Source organism: Pristiophorus japonicus, chromosome 8, assembly GCF_044704955.1.
Source record: "Pristiophorus japonicus isolate sPriJap1 chromosome 8, sPriJap1.hap1, whole genome shotgun sequence".
NCBI lineage: Eukaryota > Metazoa > Chordata > Chondrichthyes > Pristiophoridae > Pristiophorus > Pristiophorus japonicus.
Window position 1 is genome coordinate 73,801,208 of NC_091984.1, and position 21,314 is coordinate 73,822,521.

General features: G+C 37.7%; 1 protein-coding gene across 12 annotated transcripts in view; it reads right to left on the reverse strand.

The window, feature by feature from the left end:
* nfia (nuclear factor I/A) overlaps nt 1-21,314 on the reverse strand; it is a 593,806-nt gene that overhangs the window by 565,774 nt on the left and 6,718 nt on the right. For 11 of the 12 annotated variants that reach the window (XM_070886921.1, XM_070886922.1, XM_070886925.1 and 8 more), the window contains exon 2: nt 17,971-18,502. In XM_070886921.1, the coding sequence (XP_070743022.1) occupies nt 17,971-18,502 (532 nt within the window). Of the gene's footprint in view, nt 1-17,970; nt 18,503-20,044; nt 20,113-21,314 lie in introns of those variants that run through there. The other variant, XM_070886919.1, reaches the window with a different exon arrangement.

Here is a 21,314-nt window from a genome sequence, read left to right on the forward strand (position 1 = left end):
CCATTCAATAAGATCATGGCTGTTCTGATCATGGACTCAGCTCCACTTCCCTGCCTGTTCTCCATAACCCCTTATTCCCTTATCATTTAAGAAACGATCAATTTCTGTCTTAAATTTATTCAATGTCCCAGCTTCCACAGCTCTCTGAGGCAGCGAATTCCACAGATTTACAGCCCACTGAGAGAAGAAATTTCTCCTCATCTCTGTTTTAAATAGTCGACCCCTCTAGTTTTAGTCTCCCCCATCAGTGCATCCACTCTGCATCCACCTTGTCAAGCCCCTCAATCTTAAACGTTTCGATAAGATCACCACTCATTCTTCTGAATTCCAATGAGTAAAGTCAACCTTTCCTCATAAGTCAACCCCCTTATCTCCGGAATCAACCTAGTGAACCTTCTCTGAACTGCCTCCAAAGCAACTATATCCTTTCATAAATATGGAAACCAAAACTGCACGCAGTATTCCAGGTGTGGCCTCACCAATACCCTGTACAGCTGAGCAAGACTTCCCTGCTTTAATACTCCATCCCCTTTGTAAATTATGTAAATGACTGCAATTAATTAGTTATCATTTAACCACCTGCATTATGTGACATGTTCCAAAGTGCATCCTTACAACAAAATACTAAATTCGTGGGAATATATGGTACAAGTCATGTGGCAAATGTCACTTGTGACGTTATAATGAAGGAACACCCAGAAAACAGCATCACTGAATCAATATCTGATATAAATATGGCTAGGAATAAATATATATATATTATATATAGTCACCATCACATAAGGTTTTTAAAAGACTGAAAATATCTACTTCAACACTATGCATATTACAAGCCTAGACTCTGTGCAAAGATAGGAGTTCAGTAAAATTAAGCATCCATTTTCCATTTTATCAGAAAGCAGAACCATACAAAATTCTGGAAGTAGATGCTGGCTGTGCAAATGAATTCTGTTTCATACTCAGACCAACACAGAATATTCCAGCGCTTGGTAGCATTAGGTTATGATGGACTGAATTCAAATACATCAGGAAACCATGCAGTTGATATCCCAAATCTGAATCACACAGAAGCAAACTTTGAATACATTGGGAATGAATTTGCGGCTCCTATAGATGGGATGAGGTGCGCACCCACCCATAGGGGCCACGCAAGTTTTAGGTGTAAGCATGATCTGTCAAGAATCCTCTTGATAGATCGCACCCATCCGAAAGTAAAGGGCCTCCACGGGCGGAGAGTTGGGCTATTTGCCCAACTTCTGCCCAGCAAATAAATGCCCTTGAAATTTTGTTTTAAAAAATAGAAAAATAGCATTTTATCACTCATTTATATATTAAAAACAGTGTATTATTAAGGTAAGTTTATTTTTAGCCCTGTTAAAACATATTTTTTAGTACAAAAAAATACATTTTTGTATAAAATATTTAATTAAATTGCATTTTAATTAATTTTAAATATGGAATGGGCTTTTAAAATTTATTTTGTGTGTGTGTGTGTTTTGGGGGGGTATTTCCATTCGTATTTATGTCAGCTCCGTAGAAAAGGAACTCACCACAAGTATGAATGGGATGGTTGGGCCGGCCCACGTGATCCCAGGGCCGCTTGTGAAGCACCTGCATTCCTAGGATACTTGAAACCTCTCTGCACACCTATGCGGAGAGGCCCAGGATCGCAAGTCGCCGAACCTCCCGGACCATCAGGTAAGGAGCATCCGCCCACGGGAAGCCTCAGACTGCAAAATGTGGGCCATTTTGTAGATCTTCAAAGCTGACTATCAGATTTAGGTACCTTCTTGTTATGATACTTCAAGTGCTATTTGTGCTTTTGGAGTCGACACTGATGATTCAAGCAATCAGGCAGTGCACTTACTGAATTGGTCAGTGCGTCTTAGCTGATTAAAAAAAATCCATCTGTATGTGGCAACAAATCCAATTCAGACCTCCAGCAGAACTGCTAAACTAATCCCTGGAACCAATAGTGAAGGGGTTAATTGGGTGTTATGCTGACAGTCCCCTTTCATCTAGTTTTGACAATTGGTGCCCAGTATGTAGAATATTCCACTTACAAAAATTTTACTCAAAACATAGTACAATTGTTAAGTTTGCAAGTGATATAGGCGTTTATACCTCACATACATACACATTATATGTATATAATCGACAAGAACAGAGATAACTAGAGCAGCTGCGTACTCCTAACAATTCACTTTTAACTCTGTATATTTACAGTAATTCACCAAGGAAAAAATATTTATTTCATAGGCCTGGCTCTGTAGCTGCCTGGTATCATCTCCTGGTCCATATTGGTACAAAGTGGCTGTTCAGTTTCTAGCCGAACACGTTATTATAGTTTACTACAATGACAAACTATGACTGTTTTATTGGAATTCTTAATTATTACAAAAAACAAAGTTAATTTCATGAACTACCTGTAACAGCCAGTCAGCCCATGAAATAGATTCCTTTCTGTAACTTCCCCTCTCCAACCTTTCCTTTTAGAATATCAGATGTGAGAAAAAGGATTTGTTTCTGCCTGCTAGAATAATCAAAAAAAATCTTCCCCCCTCAACTGATCTCTATTTTCTGTATCCCCTTCCTGACCCAAACATAATGTTAATGCTTGGACAAGAGCAGTTACCATAGAAACAATCCAAAGCTGTTCCAGAGGGTCGTCGTGTGGGTAGATTTGAAGTCATTCAATCGATGCCAATCAATGGGAACATTCTTTCTGGTGCCAAGTAATTCCAACTGTATTTAAATCAGTACTGTACACATGGGTTCACTTAACCTTTAACTGGCTGACGATTTATTTCATTACACAGTACAAATCTTTATGCAGCACACTGGGGGTTAATGAAAATAACCTGCTAAATGGAGCAACATTCCCAACAAGTCCCCAAAAATAGACTTTAGTACACGGTCAGCACTTTTCGTCTTTGGACCCAAGCAATCGGAATTTCTTCAGCAGGCTGAAGTTTAGAAACATTTGTTGATATTTCAATATAAACTGAGTCATTGCATTGCTAAGTAATAGCCTGTCTGTTGATTACCTTTACAAATGGTTCCATAAGTCTGATCAAATACAAGCCTTCACCTGATTGGTGAATTCTTATTGACTCCTCACCTAGCAAAGGCAAGGACAAAAACTGGCTGTGTGCTGCAGTCCAACATTGGTACGGTATGTGCAGGCTTCAAGGCTGTAATTTTACCAGGGAAACAATCACCGTCTTATGTTCAACATTAGTTGAGTGACATTGTGATCATTTTTAATCTAAATCTTGGTAAAGTGCTGTTTCAATTCAACTAAAATGTGTGACACTTGAGTGTAAGCTTCTAATCATTTATGGGGCTTTCCCCAATTCTGTTGTACTCAATATCAATACAATTTATTGAAGAAGATATTTTTCGAGATCAACATTGCTGAGATAAAGTGCCACTTCATTGAGTCGCGCATTAACTAACTTGTAAATGCACAGAAAGTTTAAATCTTGCTGAAAGGTTAATTTGCTCTATATATTTATTGTGCAATTTGATAAATTTGAAGCTACCATGATGATGCATAGAAATAAAAATTACAGCATTTAAGCAGTTATTGCTCATAACTGCATAATCAGGACATGTGCAGTGATTCATCAAGATGTTTTCCTTCTGCCCCAAAACTCCTAAAGTGACAGAAATAAAAACAGAAAATGCTAGAAATATTCAGGTGGTCAGGCAGCATCTGTGGAGAGAGAAACAGAGTTAATGTTTCAGGTCGATAATCCTTTGTCAGAACAGGAAAAAGTTAGAGATGTAACAGATTTTTAAGCAAGTGTAGGGACAGGGAAAGGGGAGGTAAGACAAAAGGGAAGGTCTGTGATAGGGTGGAAGGCAAGAGATTGAGACACAAAAGGGATAATGGTGCAAGACAAAAGGAAATTGCCATCTTGCACCCATCATCCCTTTTGTTTCTTCATCTCTCCTCTCCTGCCTTCCACCCTATCACACACCTTCCCTTTTGTTCTTTCCTCCCCTCCTCCTTTCCTGTCCCTACACTTGCTCAAAAACCTGTTACATCTCTAAATTTTTCCAGTTCTGATGGTCATCGACCTGAAATATTAACTCTGTTTCTCTCTTCACAGTTGCTGCCTGACCCACTGAGTATTTCCAGCATTGTCTGTTTTTATTTCAGATATTCAGCATCCACAGTATTTTGCTTTTGACCTAAAGTAACAGGTTTGGTGGCAGTTTTGTAGAACACACCATATTTTTCTAATAATGTTAAATTGTGGTGAATAATAGATTTATAGCAGCCAACAGTTCTCTACAGGTCTGCTGTGTAATATCAATCAGAATTGTTTTGAACAGCATTTATGGTACTGATTTTAGTCAGTAAATTCTTATTTTTCTTTTAAAATGTGTTGGGGGAGGGGGGCAATTAGCCATTCTCAGGAAAGGAACATAAGAAATAGGAGCAGGAGTAGGGCATTTGGCCCATCGAGCCTGCTCCACCATTCTATAAGATCACGGCTGATCTGATCATGGACTCAGTTCCACTTCCCTGCCCGCTCCCCATAACCCTTTATTCCCTTATCTCTCAAAAATGTGTCTATCTCTGCCTTAAATATATTCAATGACCCAGCCTCCACAGCTCTCTGGGGCAGAGAATTCCATAGATTTACAACCCTCTGAGAAGAAATTCCTCCTCATCTCAGTTTTAAATGGGCAGCCCCTTATTCTGAGACTATGCCCCCTAGTTTTAGTTTCCCCTATGAGTCAGGCCCCCTCATTATCTTACATGTTTCGATAAGATCACCTCTCATTCTTCTGAACTCCAATGAGTACAGGCCCAACCTACTCAAACTATCTTTAGAAGTCAACCCCCTCATCTCCGGATTCAACCCAGTGAACCTTCTCTGAACAGCCTCCAATGCAAGTACATCTTCCTTAAATACGGAGACCAAAACTGTACACAGTACTCTAGGTGTGGCCCTACCAATATCCTGTACAGTTGTAGCAGGACTTCTCTGCTTTTATACTCTATCCCCCTTGCCCTCTGAAACTTTAGATTGAGAGAACAGTGAAAGAATAAAACCAGTAACGACGAGAGAGAAAACATCTGTTCATTTCATCTCTGAAACAGAACAACATAATACACGGGGTTCAATAATAGTAAAATGTACAGACTCAAAGCATTTCTTTCAAATCACCAGAGGCAAAGCTTAAGTTTACAGAGGCACGAACAAAATGAAAGTTAGTTGGTCAGGAAAATCCAAGTGGTCACCCTGGCCAACTGTATTCTTAGCAATCACTAGGTGGTCAAACCACACTGCTGTGTTTATAATATTGACTCATACCCACTCTGGGCCTTTTCTCAAGTAACCAGCGAATCTGTTGTGTACAGTTATACATTCCACAGCTCCCCACTCAATTTCCTTCTTAAGCTAGTGGTACTAGTGAGCACTGTTTCACCTTTGGAGGGCATAGAATTTTTTGCTTTTTTATTTTGGAAATATGATAGACTTCTTTTAAATATGCAATATGATTTCAGCACTGCCAAGTCTCTTGTTTCTCATAGGAGTCTCCCACATTTTTTCTTAGATGATCTAATAGGAACCAATGACTATATCTCCATTTCCTTTCCTTCATTAATCTCCAGCACGAAAATCCTCGACGTGTGGCAGCTCTGCGACCTGCACTTTTATTATTTTCTGTAATATTCTAGATTTGAAATACTGATACAGAGCTGAGCACCATGTTGTTTAAGAAATAAGGTTTGTGTGCTGCAGGCGAAAGGAACAAAACGTTTAAGGATCATTAAAATAATTAAATGTTCACTTTGCAACATTTAATCTCCTGCAAAATTAAACTTTAAAAAGGCAGATTCTGAACAACACATTGCTGAGACTGGAAATGGACAGAATAACAGCAAATAATCCAGTTGTTAAAACCACTAGTTCAAGGAACTGTTGAAGTTGAACTGCTGAAACTAATGGGCATTCCCGAGGAAGTGATCTGCCCTATCTGACGGTACTCCTGCTTAGGTTTCAGTACCTCTTTGAGGTGCATGTCAAGTTCTAACACAAGCTCTCTGTGATGGCTCTGCAAAAGGACAAATTAATCACAGCTTTAATTATCTGCTTTACGTATTTTTTTCTACAACACAACAATTTTGTTTTCTTTAAAGATACTTCCATGTAGAAGTACAGAACCCCCTTTGAAGCATAATTTTTCTTGCCTGGACTTAATGAATTTATTATTCATGTAATAAACAGGTATTAATTTTAGCAATATTACTGGATTACTAAACCAATTGTTACAGTGAATTTATTTCCATTAAACAAGAACAAATGAGCTCTTGGAATACAAAGTTGACAATGTCTCCCAACCTGCAGCCATTCACTTTATGTTAAGGAAAACTTTGCTATTTTTTTATAAAGTTTAGTCTAGCCCTGATTTAAGCTGAGATTACACTGCATGGTGCACAAGAAGGGAGCAAGATATAATATATCCTTGTATTATTTGGGAAGATATTAAAGGGAACTGCCTCCTAATGGGTGGGCCATTATGCTAACTGGGCCATGGTATTTCTGTGTGTGCAGTAAACAGTTAAATAAAAAGTTAACTTTATTTGGAATAAGCGAGGAAAGAATTGATCAAACAGGCAAACATTCCCATTGTTTTCTGTGGAACAGCTAATTTATTAACTTTGGTGAGGAAATTCGTCTCCAGTTCTTGATGGCTAAAAAAGGCGGCCCAGTATTTGCAAAGCTAAAGGTTTACCTTGGTTATGGTGAATTATGACTCAAAAACAAAATCAGTGAGGATCCAATCCAACTAGCTGCCAGTAATGTTTTTTTAAGCTTTTAAAATAAATAAATAAGCAAGCCTCTAGTAAACCAAAAGGCTAAATTCTAATGGTGAGGCAGGCTGGGAGTGCAGGTGCTCCAAGGCAGTTGGGAAACCCAGGTCAACAGGTTTCCCGCAGACTGTGCCGAATTTAATGGCAGAGGCTGATTTGTATGGGAAACCTCTGTTTCCCACCCGCAGCCAGCCAGATTGAGAGGCGGGTAAACCTGCGGCACTAGCCACAGAGTGGGGCCAGGGGCAACCTGAGGAGTAGGGGGGTTGGAACCGATCGGGGGGGGGGCTAGCAGCAGCACAGGGAAAGGGTCGTAAGGGATCGGGGACCGGGATTAGCACCGGGGGGGAGGGGGGAGGGGAATTGAGTGATCAGGGGCCGGAGGAGTGGAGGGAAGGAGGCCTCGTGGGGGTAGATCGGCGGCCTGGGGAGGGGGAAAATCAGAGACCCGGTGGGGGGGGGGTGGGGGGGAGAGATTTGGAGGCCTCATGTGAGGTGGCACTTACCTCCTGGATCCAGCAATCCTCACCTTGCATTAGCTGACGGGTTTCAGGAGGCCTGCAAAACCTGACCAGCTAAAGTTAAATTCAAAATGGAGGTTAAAAAACAGCTCATTATAATATTTAAATAGACAACCCACCTCATGGGAGCGGGTTGGTTGAACCCCCCCCCGCCCCCCCACCTCCATTAAAACCTGAAGTGGGCGAGTTGGAGGTGGGTTCTCGTTATGATTCAAAATTTTAACACTTTAACTTCCCACATGATCACAACCCACTCTTTTTTTTAAAAAAGGTTAAAATTCCCCCCACAGTGAGGGAATACAAATTCCCATTTGTTTTTCTATAAGCAACAAACTGCAATAATACCCTTTGTGAGGGATGTACTTTTATTGGAACCAAATCTAGTTGTTCAAGATTTTATCTCCCTTCTGTTACTTATTTTGTAGTTACATTTTTAAAAATTAAAAGTTTTTGGAGCATTCATTCAAAATACTAGAGCCATTATTGTCGTGTACTATTACAGCAGCCAGACCGGACACATTCTGGAACAATCTATTCATCCATTTTAATAGTGTTAAGTTACAAGTACCCTAAATCCTCCAAAATAATTGGTCTCTGGCCCAACTTGCAATAGTGCAATAAAGTAGTTACAAAAAATGCAAAATATCGACACTGTAAAACTGTTATTTTAACTGTAAAAGCAAACAGCAACTTTTCTGAATTAAACAGACACCATTAAATTGTCAGTAATCAGTGATGTCAATCTGCTTACACATTACCTAGAAAAGTGCAGAGACAACCGTTTCCAAGGATGCATTTTGTGGCACTAATTACAGCTCATTCAAACTTACATCCTTTACAAGAGATTAAGAGAATGTATTAACATTTTAAAAGAGGTGGGGATAAAGGGCTACTCTGGGTACAGAGATATAATGAAAATCAATTTCATAAAACTTTTTTTTAATAAACATCTCGCTTGTAGGCGGTGAAAAACAGCTACACAACTCTTCCTCTAATAACACTGAGCGATTGACTCAACTCAAAGTTTTTTTTCTTTCAGCTTTCAAGTTCTTTGCTTAGGTCGCAATATTAAATGTAGAATCAACAGAGTATCGCTGTTATTTTGGCAAAAATAATACAAAATGTCAAATTAACAAACCAGTACCAAATTCTAGCCATGATACTGGACGCACTGTCTTGACAAATATTCTACAACGTATTGTTTTCGCCCTTTTTATATTCCAGATATTGCTGCCACTGGAGCTTGCAATCAGCTGGACTACAGCACTGAAATTTTTATAGCGAGCTCCTATATCTACTCTATTGGTATCTACTGGAATTATGCCAGGTGGACATGATGAACATCAGCAAGGACAGCAATTGTCTTTAGCATTTACAATATTTGGTACTATCTAACTTCACATGTTTGATTTACATCTGCATCCTTACTAGAAGGAAAAATGAGTTTAAAATGTTTCCACATTCCATGTGGCAAACGAGCAAGAGTGTTAGTTCTGTGGTCAAACATATGAAGCTTTAGTCCCACATTGTATTTGGAACCAAAAAGAAAGCAAAATAGAAAAAAACAATATACTTTTGTATTTTACTGCCATTTGTGAAAATGTCAAACAGTTATTTTAATGGCCGACTCTAAAGCTAACCACTATGAAACACCAAAAGCCACGGGAGCAGGTCTGCATACTTCAAAAGCCTAGATTTAACCACATAAGACAATGGCTAACAAAAAGTATTACTTTCATCCTACCCACATCTTTCTTACTACAAAGAGCACTCCCAATGACTACAGTTTTGCTATGCAGGAATAATCTGCGACAGTAACATTTAGCAGCTGAACACTGGAAGCACTCCTGGTGTTGAGAGACAGCGAAAAAACAGGCTCAATCATACAGCTGTTCAATAAAGCTCTTGCGGTTTGTCACTGGACGAATTATTTTTATCATTTGCATAAACATGGCCATAAACAAATCTGTGTTCCTGATATTGAAAACTGTGTCTGTCCCGGAGAGCTAGTGCTCAGCTAAGACAAGACCTAACTTCATTGTTTTTTGGGTAAGACTATCTGTGTGGTTAGAAACATCTGGGTCTGATGAGCCAGTTACTTGCTCAAGAAACATTTTACTCAGATACAATGGTTTTATATTTTTGTTTCTTGAAGACAATTTTAAATGTTGAGTTTAAAAAGTAACACCCGTTGTTTTCTCACTCCTTACTGAATTTTCACTTCCTAGAGTATTTTTTTGAGATTTTTGTCTTTCACATTGTATCAAGGGTACTTTTCTACAGTACTCCCACTGGGGCCATGTTAACTTATTTTGAAGTGGTGCCCCTTATCAGATATCAGTGAGAGAGTGATCGCTATACCCAATCCCTGGGGTCAGATTCAAACACTGCTCTCCATGGCAAAAGCTGGGCCTCAGTACACCAAGACACCCCTGAAAGAACATGACCGATTCCATGGATGGACATAGCAATTTTAGTTGCATCTTCCACCCTTCCAACCGCCCCCCATCACAGCCCCCCAGTCTGGAGACTTCCTATTTTTTCCCCACTGAAGAGATTTTCCATTGCTTAATCCTTACTAAATCCAGAGACCTCAAAACAGCCAGTAAAGCTTATTTGTGCTATCTAGCTAATGGGGTGGGTTGTTAATTAATTAAGTCCTTTTAAAACAGCTGATACGGCCTAAATGTTTGAAAGCATTTATGAAAAAATACCTTGATGTTTGTATTTGTCACAGTCTTAGAAATGGTGCATTTTTGTTATTAAACAAATGGCAAATGATGCAACAAGGATACGTTACTGATAGAGAAAGGGAAGAAAACTTCTATTAAAATCTTTCCGTAATCCTCATTTTTATTGCCGATTCCTCGTTAGACCACAAGATGGAGCAACTAACAGATATGGGTCTCTTGTGTAATGGGGGGTTGGGGGGGGGGGGGGGGTGTGAAACTAGTGATGTAGGGTGGGAAAAATCAGAAGTAATTTCCCATCCACTAATTGTGAAGGAGCATTTATAGCGACCACAGAAAATTCCAATGCCCTAAATACTACATGCCAACGACTGGAGAAAGAACCATAGTCGAGGATCACAGAAAATCAGGGCATAATTAGAATGATGGAAAAATAGAGAGACAGACAAAGAGAGAGGGGAAGAGAGTGGACATTGAAGCACAAGTGAAAAAGAAATCCCAGTTTAATAACTATTTCACCTGGTGCTAGCAAGAGCTCTAGTGATATGAGGAAGGAAACTCAAAAGTTGCTAGATGAACCCTTGAATTACTTTGCTGGACCCAGTGAGTAAAATGAGGTCCGTTTGGATGACTAATCCAGAAAATGTCTTTCACATCATTCTGCTATTTAATTGCAGGGTACATGTTACACTGCCTGATCTTGAATGCCAATCATTGCTTCATTTTTTTCTCTAGGAGTGTCAACATTTAGCAAATCCAAAAGTTTTAAACCATATTGTTCTCACCCAACATTTACAGCACAACTACCTAGAGCTTCAGTTTGCCAAGAAAGGATTGAGGGAGTTTATTTAAAAAATGTTGGCTTTGTAGTCGGTCACACAAAGGCGTAAAGTCAGGATGCGTCAATGCATGAACATGTCAATGCAACTAACTTTTTTTTTTAAAAAAGGAAAAGCAGAATGCATTCCCCATTACATTAATTTTGTTTTAAATAATGGCTTTATAACAGAGAAAAGTAATCATTCAGCGCTTAGCACTTTTATGGTCTTCAACCAGCAAATAGTTATCCACTTTTTCTGTTTTGTTTAAGTATTTGAATGGACACTATGATATTTGTCCTTTGGCAGCGGTTACAGTAAAATCCTGCATCATAACAGGAGTACCAACATATAGTATGATATGGTTCTGTATAAATTTGACAAAATCCATTCGTTCACAGCGCAAAATGAGATATTTAATGGGCTGACTTATATATCATCTATCAACGTAAATTACAAAAAAAATTTGTAATTTTAAACTTTTTTTCTATTTATTATTGTATTTTTCTAAAAGCAAGATGATGATTCCTGGTGAAATCATCAAGGGAATTGGTTACGAGGAATTACCGATTGAGCATTAACATTGCTTGAAGGATAGCCATTAACCCAGGGCACCTAACTCATCGTATCATTTTAACTATACAGATTAATTCAGCTCCCTTGCATTGACGTCGCAACCAGTTCCTCGACAAAGTAATCGAGCACCTATTGCTTACTCAAACTTTTTTTTTAAATTAACAGAACTAAATAAAAGGAAACAAATAATCAATAAAGCATCTTAAACATTAAGAATTATTATTTTTAACCAAGTAGTCTTTAAGAAGAACAGTGATGGGGATATTTCCTCTTTAAAATATCTCTGATCGTCTCTGAGGAAGGGATTTAATCACTACCCAATATTTTGATCTTTTTTTAAAATTAAGAAAATCAAGGCCTTTCAAAAAAAAAGTGCTCGAGGTCCATGAAAGGCCAGAGAATGAAGTTTTTGATTACTATGTATGCAACCCAACAAAAGAGATTTTGTCTCTATAAAAAGAAACAGTATCCATTTTGTAGTCTTACAAGAGATACATTTAATACCAGTCAGCCATCACGTAGAAACACTTTACACAGAGTTCTCAAGGCTTCTAATACAAGTCAAATGAGATAATGGCAAAACTGCAAATATTGTATTTTACTGGCCTGTAAAAATATACTTGAAAAAACATGAAAAAGGAGATTTTGTTAAAGAATCTTTGTTTAGTATTTTTAAAGAACGAGGATGGTTTGATCGTTATTAGTTTTGAATAATAATTGCCGTTAACCAAATAAGAGAGATACTGTCGCTAAAATAGTTTGCAGACCAATTTCTCATTTTGTTCTCTTTCTTGCTCTCTTTTGTTCATTCCGGCAGTTTTTTAAAAATCCATCAAGAGGATTTCCAAATTAACTACCTTGTGTGGGTGTACAGACTAACCAGACATAATCTTCAGAAAGTGCGTCCGCCTGAAGCAGCAGAAGGCGTGTCAGGTGAATAAAGTTTCAACATGTTGGATATAGGACAGTTTGGCACAAGCTACCTTTCAGGACAGAGTTCAACGCCAAGGAATTTATACTGAAAGAAGCATCTGCGCCATTTGTTCAATTAACACCTTTGCGCTCCCTTCCCCCCGCCCCCCCACACGTGCACAGACGCAGAAAAAAGAAACAAAAATAAATTAAATATGAGTCCACTAAGCAAAAAAATATATTTTTGTTGGAATAAACTGGTTGAATATTGTAAAAACTACAAAAAAAATCTAATCTATAAAACATGTCCCTTTCCATGTATCCCATTCCTTCTCGAAGGGACTAATATATCCATAATAAATTTAGTCAAACATGTTGATACATTAGATTAAAAGATTCCAAAACTGCATTCATTTAAAGACAATTTTGAAAAACATTGTATAACAAAGTAAGATTATAAAGGAAAGCTAGACTTTTGAAAAGGCTGGGAAATGCAACAAAGAAGGCTGCGTTGCTATAACTGGTTAAAAAAATACTATTGCTAAAGTTTAAAGAATGAATGCCAGGTTTTCAATAGAAAATATTAACAGTAACAGCTTTCAAAACCAAACTATGACATCCATTCACTGGCTGGCTCTATAACAGGCAGCAGAAGTGAATTAGAGCCGATGTCAAAATATGCACCAATCCAAATGGCTGGGGTCTCCCAGCAGTGAAGCCAAGGCTCTAACCAAGTGAAACGTTCAGCCCTGCTGTGTACTGCACTGACCACAACAAAGATTGTGGTTTCTACCACACTCACCCATAATAGCTGAAAATTATTGTTATTCATCATGGCATGGAAAGAAAGGGAAATGTAAAACTGCTGCCGTTCAAAAGTGGTGGAAATTGCCCTTGTGATATTCAAGGCTTTGTTACCACCAGATAAAACCTGTGGCTGGTGATGGCTTACATACTAAGGATCTTTAGGGATTCCAGCAATTTGCATTTGTGGGTTTAAAAAAAAGTCAAATGTTCTTCATTATCTCAATTTGCTGCAATTATATCATAAGTTTGAGCTCTACTGTAAATAATAATTTTACAGTTCAAACATTTAAAGTTTAAAAAGTTTATTTCTGCAAATATTTTGTTTTGTTTTGAATTACTGGAATTATCTGAATACTATTTATATCTCAAATCTTAAAGAGAGATATATTGCCATGAAATTAGCATAGTATTTTCTTATAAGTAATGTAATGGTATTATTGCAGTTTTAATTGAGAAATGATTTACAATCATGAACAGAGGAATACAAGGAAGTACAGGACTGGAAAAGACTGTGTAGACTATATAGCTTATCCCAAAAACTAATACACCTCATTCACTCCATCTCTCAAATGTTTATCCAATTCTTCCTTAATGTTTTTTTTTAAACACACTATCCGCCTCCACAGGCAACCTGTTCCACATGCTCTGCATAAGTAAGTTAGAGCTAAACTGTCGGTGCACCTTTTAATCCTGAGCCCATGTCCCCTAGATCTACAGTTTGTTGAAATGTCTAACATATTATTCCTGGGTAAATTCTACGTTCAGTATAGATTATATAAAGGATTGTGTCAATAGTTGGACAGACGGCGTCTTGTTTTCTTGATTTTGATTATCCCCAATAACTCAAAGCACATTTCTGCTTACTTCTGTAATTCTGATGGCAGTAACTTTAGTCCTGCAGTCCTTCACGGTAATCAATGTTTCATGTGCTATAGGAATGCTAATTTTGAATGTGGAAAGCTAGGTCTAGAAGTAATTTCTGAAAATAATAGTCCAGCTCTTCCTATCAGCATATTTTAACACTGGTAGTAATGCATTACTGTCAACATTAAAAGAACACTGATCAGAAATTTTAGACTAATGTCTTTTTTTGAAGATGGCAGATGCAAAAGGGATTAGGAAACACATTCATGCTCTGCAAAGTAAGTTCAGTAACAGAATGGTTAACAGACTCAGTAAGAAAATAAACGGTTACTTAATTAAAAGGGTAATTTTGATTTATGCAGCTCTTTGTTCAGCTTTGATCCAGTTTACAGATCTTACTGTTGGTCATCAGGGTAAAGAATGAGACAGGGGGGTCTATGGGGTCCAGAGCAACATTTCAACAGATTCCAAACCAAACACTACATTAAAATGAGTTACAATGAAGTTGAGTAGCCCACATTTGATGATCACATCTTTAAAAAAATTCCTACTGGTAATGGAGATCAAAATGCACTTTTTTGTAGGTTGCTTTTATTCCACTTAATATAACAAAAAAAGGAGAAGCATGAGGCAAAAAAATCTTTAAAAAGGCACTTCTAAATTAAAACCAATCAATCCTGGGTCTAAATTATCATTCCACTTAAACTTGACTGTGAAGGATTCCCTCAACTCTTGGACTCTATTTCAACCCAGTTTCCCTTTCCACAAACTGTTTGCATAGGCAGTGGGTCACAACAATACTGACGAGCTGAAGACAGCACTCGCATGAGTGCCCACTAATAAGCAAAGATCACCGTTTATCTAAGAGGTCAAATGCCTGGTGGCTGGGGTCACGACCTAAACAACTTATGTCATGACCCTTACACGTGTCTGGACTGATGCCATTCTGACTTGGGTCAGCTGCTAATGGTGTAGGCCATAAATTAGATTGTGCCTCGCAGTTTTTCAAAAGAAAGTTTGTCTTCCTCCAATGCAATATCATTTTAAGTTGTCACTTGATGCCTGTGTGGGGCATTGGACTGACAAAGGGAATCAATGGGCACAAAGAGCTTATCTATTAACTTGCAAACTAAATGAAAAGATAACTAGATCATTTAGGACTGTTCAATCCTACTTCATTAATGCACTGTTATTCTCTAGGTTTTTTTTACTAGAAAGGGTTTTTCAAAAACTACTGAGTATTGTTAAGAGTTTAGCAAATACTAGATTACAATTGGTCATTATCGAACTTTTAAAATCTGAATTATTTTAATCTTGGTAAAATGTCCTTGATAGTTATAACACTTTCAGTTATCTATGGCCCTGTACGACCACAATGGCCTGTTTCATCTAAAGGCTGGGCTGCTAACATTGCTGATCATTTTAAATTATACTCCGCGCAAGCTTACCAACTGGCACTACAACTCTGGGATAATCTGAAGTATATCAGGTGTTTTTTTCCCCCTAGTTGCTGTGTGTGGTCATTCCATACTTCCACACTTATTCCACAAAGGGAGTGTTCGCTGGAATAGGTTTTGAAAGTTCTCCTGCTGGTCTATAACTAAACCCTTAACATACCAAACAAACAGAAACTCAATAGTTGGCATGACACTAGTCACTGATGCTTTTTATATTATGGATCTTTGGAGCAATATTAACTTAAATCAACTGAAAGCAAATAATCCCTGAATTCGGGCCCCAACACATTCTAAAGCAAAAAGTGTTACAGTACAGGTCAACAGAAAACAATAAATTCAAAGTGCATTATTGATCACAGTTTCATATATTTGTTAAATAAAATTATGTATTCTTCCATTATACCGAGAGTACCTTGTGGTTTTCTGGCAATTGCTAAAATCAGTTTTAACAACTGCACTAGGTCTATTAACTAATATTCGCAGCAAAATATTTCCACTCTTCAAACTGTTGCTTATTATCAGCAATTAGTGGTCTTGGTTTTTAAACATCTGTGTGTTATTTTCTAAAGGCTGATGCATTGTTGAATAGTTATTTAAATTTATTTAGACAAAAGATTTAGAAAGAATATTATTTAACCATTCAACACATTGAGCACTTGTTGAAAAGTTGAATTATCTACATTAAATATCAGAAACGAAAGCACCCCTTTTCAATTTTAGAAGAAAATTGTTTGATTTAATAAAAACCTATCAGCGATATACTCGCTGTTCCCTAAAACATGGCGCTTCAGATCAGACTACAGTAAAGAGCCGAGCGTCAGCGAAAAAAAGTGGCCACGTATTCCCATGTTGGCTTTGGCATGTTGGACAAAGCACTTTTTAGAGTTCATGCTTTCTGCCAACACTGGCAGCTGCTCAGTCCATTGAAAACTCCTGAACCTTCCAAGCAGGCCAAAAACGGATCCAGTAGATATTCTGCACACAAATCTCAGTGAGCATCCAATTTAAAAATACATATTGTTCAAGAGTAGTGTGTGTGTTTTGTTCCATTTATTTCAGGGCACAAGTGAGTGTGAGTACACTATATTTACAGAATTAAACACATTTATTCTTTGTGTTTAATCCTGACCCATCCCGCCCCACTTTGTAGTTTTAATAAAAATGTAGCATGCAATGTGGGGAGTAGAATAGAATTTATCTTCCAATGTATTTTGACTGCTTTGACACGTCAACCTTTAGCAGTTATCTTTGTGTTATTTTCAGAGCCAATGGCCACAAAGCTGACTAAAGTTTCTAATCTGTCAAAGCACTGTTGGTTCAGGACAAACAAAACAACCAAAGGTGGCAGTAACAATCACAAAAAAATGCCTAAACACAAAATGTTTCAAAAATAAATAAAGCTATTAAACGGTAAAAGATCATTTAAAAAAAGATTAACATTTATAAAAAGATAACAAAGCTTGCTTGGTGCCTATCCCAAATGCTTGGTATTCTGAAGATCAGTGATTTGTAGTGACATGGTTGCAACAGGAAGAAGTGCAAGGCTTTAGCATTGTACAACACTAGTTTATATTAATAATGACAAACACATACAATAAAACCCTAAGTGTACAACAAAATCAGATAGCTGAATAATTTCTGCATTTATTTTATTCAATGACCTCCACCTGCATTTACCACATAAACACACTCCTGTTCTCATGATGTACCTGTAAATATAAGAATGTCTGAAAGAGAACACAAGATCTTTATCAAGGAGACTGGTGAAGAACAGTCACGTACTGCATTGCTCTGCCACTAAGCAGTGATTGGAATCCAGAGTTTGACACTTCATTTGGGCAACAGACAATTTGCAGCACAAGACTTCTTCGTTCTTAGTTGCAGATTGCCACTGCTAGTCCCAAGCTGGCATAGCTATTGTGCCCAACACTCTGGGGTATTGGGTGATCCAAATTTTCAAATCAATGGTAATGCTTTTTTAATTGTATGTGTTTTGTGTATTACACATTCCCACTAAAATTGCATTTTTTTAAAACACAAACAAAATGTACTTCCTGCAGGAATTTTCATCTTCCATCGTAGACTGTGAAAGGTGGGAGGGGGGAGAAAAAAAGTGAATGCTGGTTTGATCCCAAGGAAAAACTTTATCAATAAGGGCATGAGAAACACAGCTGGAAAGTTTAACAGCAGTTTGAAGATCCGGCCTGTAATGACCATTTGTGACTATTATACCAAAAAAAATTCTAAAATGTTGTTTAAAAATCATAGATTGTTTTATCAAGTTTAGGCTACACTTTGCAACAGGACAGGGTCTAAATGATCTATAAGAGCATGCAGTGGAAAGTTACCTTTACAGAACAGTATGTACACAAGACAACCATTACAGGAGGTTAAGTTTAAAGTGAGGACACATGCAGTGTAACCATTTCATAAGAACTAAAATCGTTTCTTTTAATTTCAAGAAATGCTTCTGAAAAATGCACTTACCCGCTGCCTGCACAAAGTACGCCAAATATAAATCGAGTTCCTTAACAGAAACTCCTATATGATGTGGCTGTACGCACAGCCCAGGATTAGAGCACTGCGAGGACTTTACGAGTCGTTCACCATCAGTACTTTCGAGCGGAATACCTTTGAATAAAATCACCATAACCAGGTCCAGCCTCCAGACCTTGTCTGCTTGGCGCAGACAGTCAATTCGCCGCATTTTGCCTTTCTGGTCTGGGTTTGAAAGCACACAGCAAGGAGGTTTCTTCCCAGTAACTGTGAGCACAAAATCCTCTCGATACTCAGGTCGGATGTCTTTGCGTAGCTTTGCCAGGAGCCTGGATGCCCATTTCTGCTTCACCTCTTGCTTTTCGCTCAGCAGTTCATCCTTCACCGCTCTCTCTTCCTCCTTCGACATGCGCTTCTCATGCTTCTTGAAGTATTTTCGCTTTCGGGCTTGCAAGTTGAACCATGTGTATGCAAAGGCTCGGACGTGCGGCAGAAGTGCTTCAATGAAGGGATGGAATTCATCCTGAGAGGAGGAAAAAAAACAGAGGAGAAAGAATAAGCAAAAGTGAAGTTTTAAACAAAAGAAGTAACATCGCACTTCAACCGTCATCAGAATTCTGTTCCTATTAAGTAAACAAATGAAAAAAAAATTGAAAAATCAAGAGACATTTCACTTAAATAACAGATTTAATTCAATACCATTGTATACTCAGACCAGTGCAGTATTTTGTTCGAGGCTTGACTTAGAAAAATTTATGCCATGTACAGTGAGTATTCTTTGTGTGGAACAGTCAGAAAGATGCCGACGGCGTAACTGAAAGCACCCATGTAGGTAACGTCCAAAACACTTGCCAATATTCAAGACGCTCCCTGCGTGCGCTCGGTTTGTTTATGAAGAGCTTTCCCAAAACAGGAGAGAGAAGGATCCCTCGACTAAAGCATGGGTGCTTTCATTAACCTTCGCCAGCTTTAAAAAAAAATGCAGATCTCTTCACTCTCCGTCCCCAACCCCTTTGCATGTGGTGTAGCCAGCATGAGCCCGCCTATTTGGCAAATTCCACACACTAGAATGCCAATCAACGGCTCGTACGAGGGGGCTTTGTGCAAAGCAAGGGAGGATAAACTCCCCCCCTCCACCCCTCCACAAGATGGTTTCAAACACAGCAAGTCTGTACAGTCAGAAAAAATCTGCATATTCTTCATTGTGAATTCATGCTATTTTCTCAAGAAATGTCACATTGAGCTGTGCCCTTGTGAGAAAAATTAAAAATAAAAATACTCTTACACATTATTTGGTGCTCTATCAAGATGATGCCTAATAGGAAGTATTGAATACTTTATTAATAAGTAGCTTGTTTGCAATGCTTATTCAGTAATGCGATAAAAACAAATTCCAACCCCCCGCCGCCATCTATAAATACATAAATAAATACTGTAAATTCAGGCAGGGAACTGTGATTGTTATCAATCTTTGAAATCCAGTTTTCAATCAATAACATTAAAGTGACTGAGGCAAACTGATATTTAACTACTCACAGTGATTACAGGATAAACAACAACAAAGCAAGTAGCCCCAGCTGATTGTACACAGTTAAACACTTATTTTTATATGTTGCATATTATGTTATTTTACATTTACAATTAACTAGTCAAAGCCAAACATGCTGATAAACAACTGTAAATTGAAAATAATAAAACACACGTATATATAAAAACCTAAAAAAGAAAATGAAAAAAAAAATTCTGGGCACAAATGCCATCTGTCTTTTTCTTTTGTTTAAACCAAATGCTGCATAAAGTGTTTTCAAACAAAACAAGGGAGCATCACTTTTACAATGACAAACACACAAAGTTTAATTTAACGGCATAAAAATATCTTTTTGAAATGGTGTGCATTTTACATTCTCTATGCTGAATAAAGTTGTGCATTTCCACTGTATAAACAAGGCCATAACTGTACAGGCTGGAAGGGATTTTGCTTAATGAAATAAATTAATGAAAAAATGTTGCATTGGTGGGAACATTTAGAGGATTTTTAGATTAAAGTGAATTTTCATTTACCAACCTTTCTCCAGCCACACGACATCTGGCCTGTAATTCTTCAAGCTTAACTGAATTCCTTTACTACAATCATCTACACGTAGGTAACAATCTGTCCTGTAAAGGAGATTTTCAAACTGCCAAAACAAATAATGAAGCTCAAATTTATTAAGTGTCTACCCTAAGCAGATATATGCTTCTTCCGATAGTATTTCAAAGATTGGGGAGGGAAAGGACAGGACAATCCATTTCTTCTGGGGCATAATTTAAAATCAATTGACTCATTTTAAAAGATTATTCTCGAAGTTTTAAAGAGTTAATGTAGCTGTTTCTTTTTTGCCTCAGTCTAAACGTTTTGTTCTAAAATTCTTTAAGTTAACCTCTCCAATGTGATTTAACTTAGACAAAGTAGAATAAAATAGCATGGAGATAAAAAATATCTACAGATATAGTTTCATCTTATGCCATTTTACTCCAGTGAATTCAGATTAATTTGACTCCGCACTAAAATGCCGATTGCAAATATGGCACAAATTGCCAACTCTACAATTCATTCCAAGGTAAAGACTCATTCCTGACAGAACTGCATTTATGGAGTGAATATGGACATAGAAGAGCTGTGGATGAAAACCTAGAGTCAGTATTTGACCTTGGCTGCATGTATGCTTGGAACAAGGGATGCCAGTGTGGTGATACTATGTCACCACATTGGTGTCCTTTGCTGTGGCCTCCAGATGCCACAAGTTCAGATCTGATCTCTGTTGCATTGTATCTGCAATAGAACTCAGACCCATAAACCCACCTGCAGTGGGGAGGTGTAAAATAAAACATTTGCTAAATAAATAAATCTTAGCAACTTTGAAGAATATGAATTATTACTTGAAAGTTTTAAATATAGTGGATGATTGACTTAAGGAAATTTACTGTGTGGATTATTGTAAGATTTAAACATTCTGAGCAAGGAACTCTACAATGTTTTGCAGTCTTTTGCACATGTACATTTATCTTTTAATCCAGTCAGAAGCCGACTAGTTTCATAGATTCTTGCATCGACTTTATATTGGAAATCATCCAATGTACAGTTTCCCTGCTCTACCTCAGAGCTAATTCAGAAAAGAAGCTTTAAACTACTTTAACCCAATGTCAGCGTCAATCCTAAATCTTCCACATCGCCTGACAGCTTTCCTTCGCAATCTCAACATGGAATTAAGATACTTAACTTTTGCTGCAAAAAATCAGATCAAAAAACAAAAATGTTAAGTTAGAGTAAGCTGAACTCCGCAGTAATAAGAAAA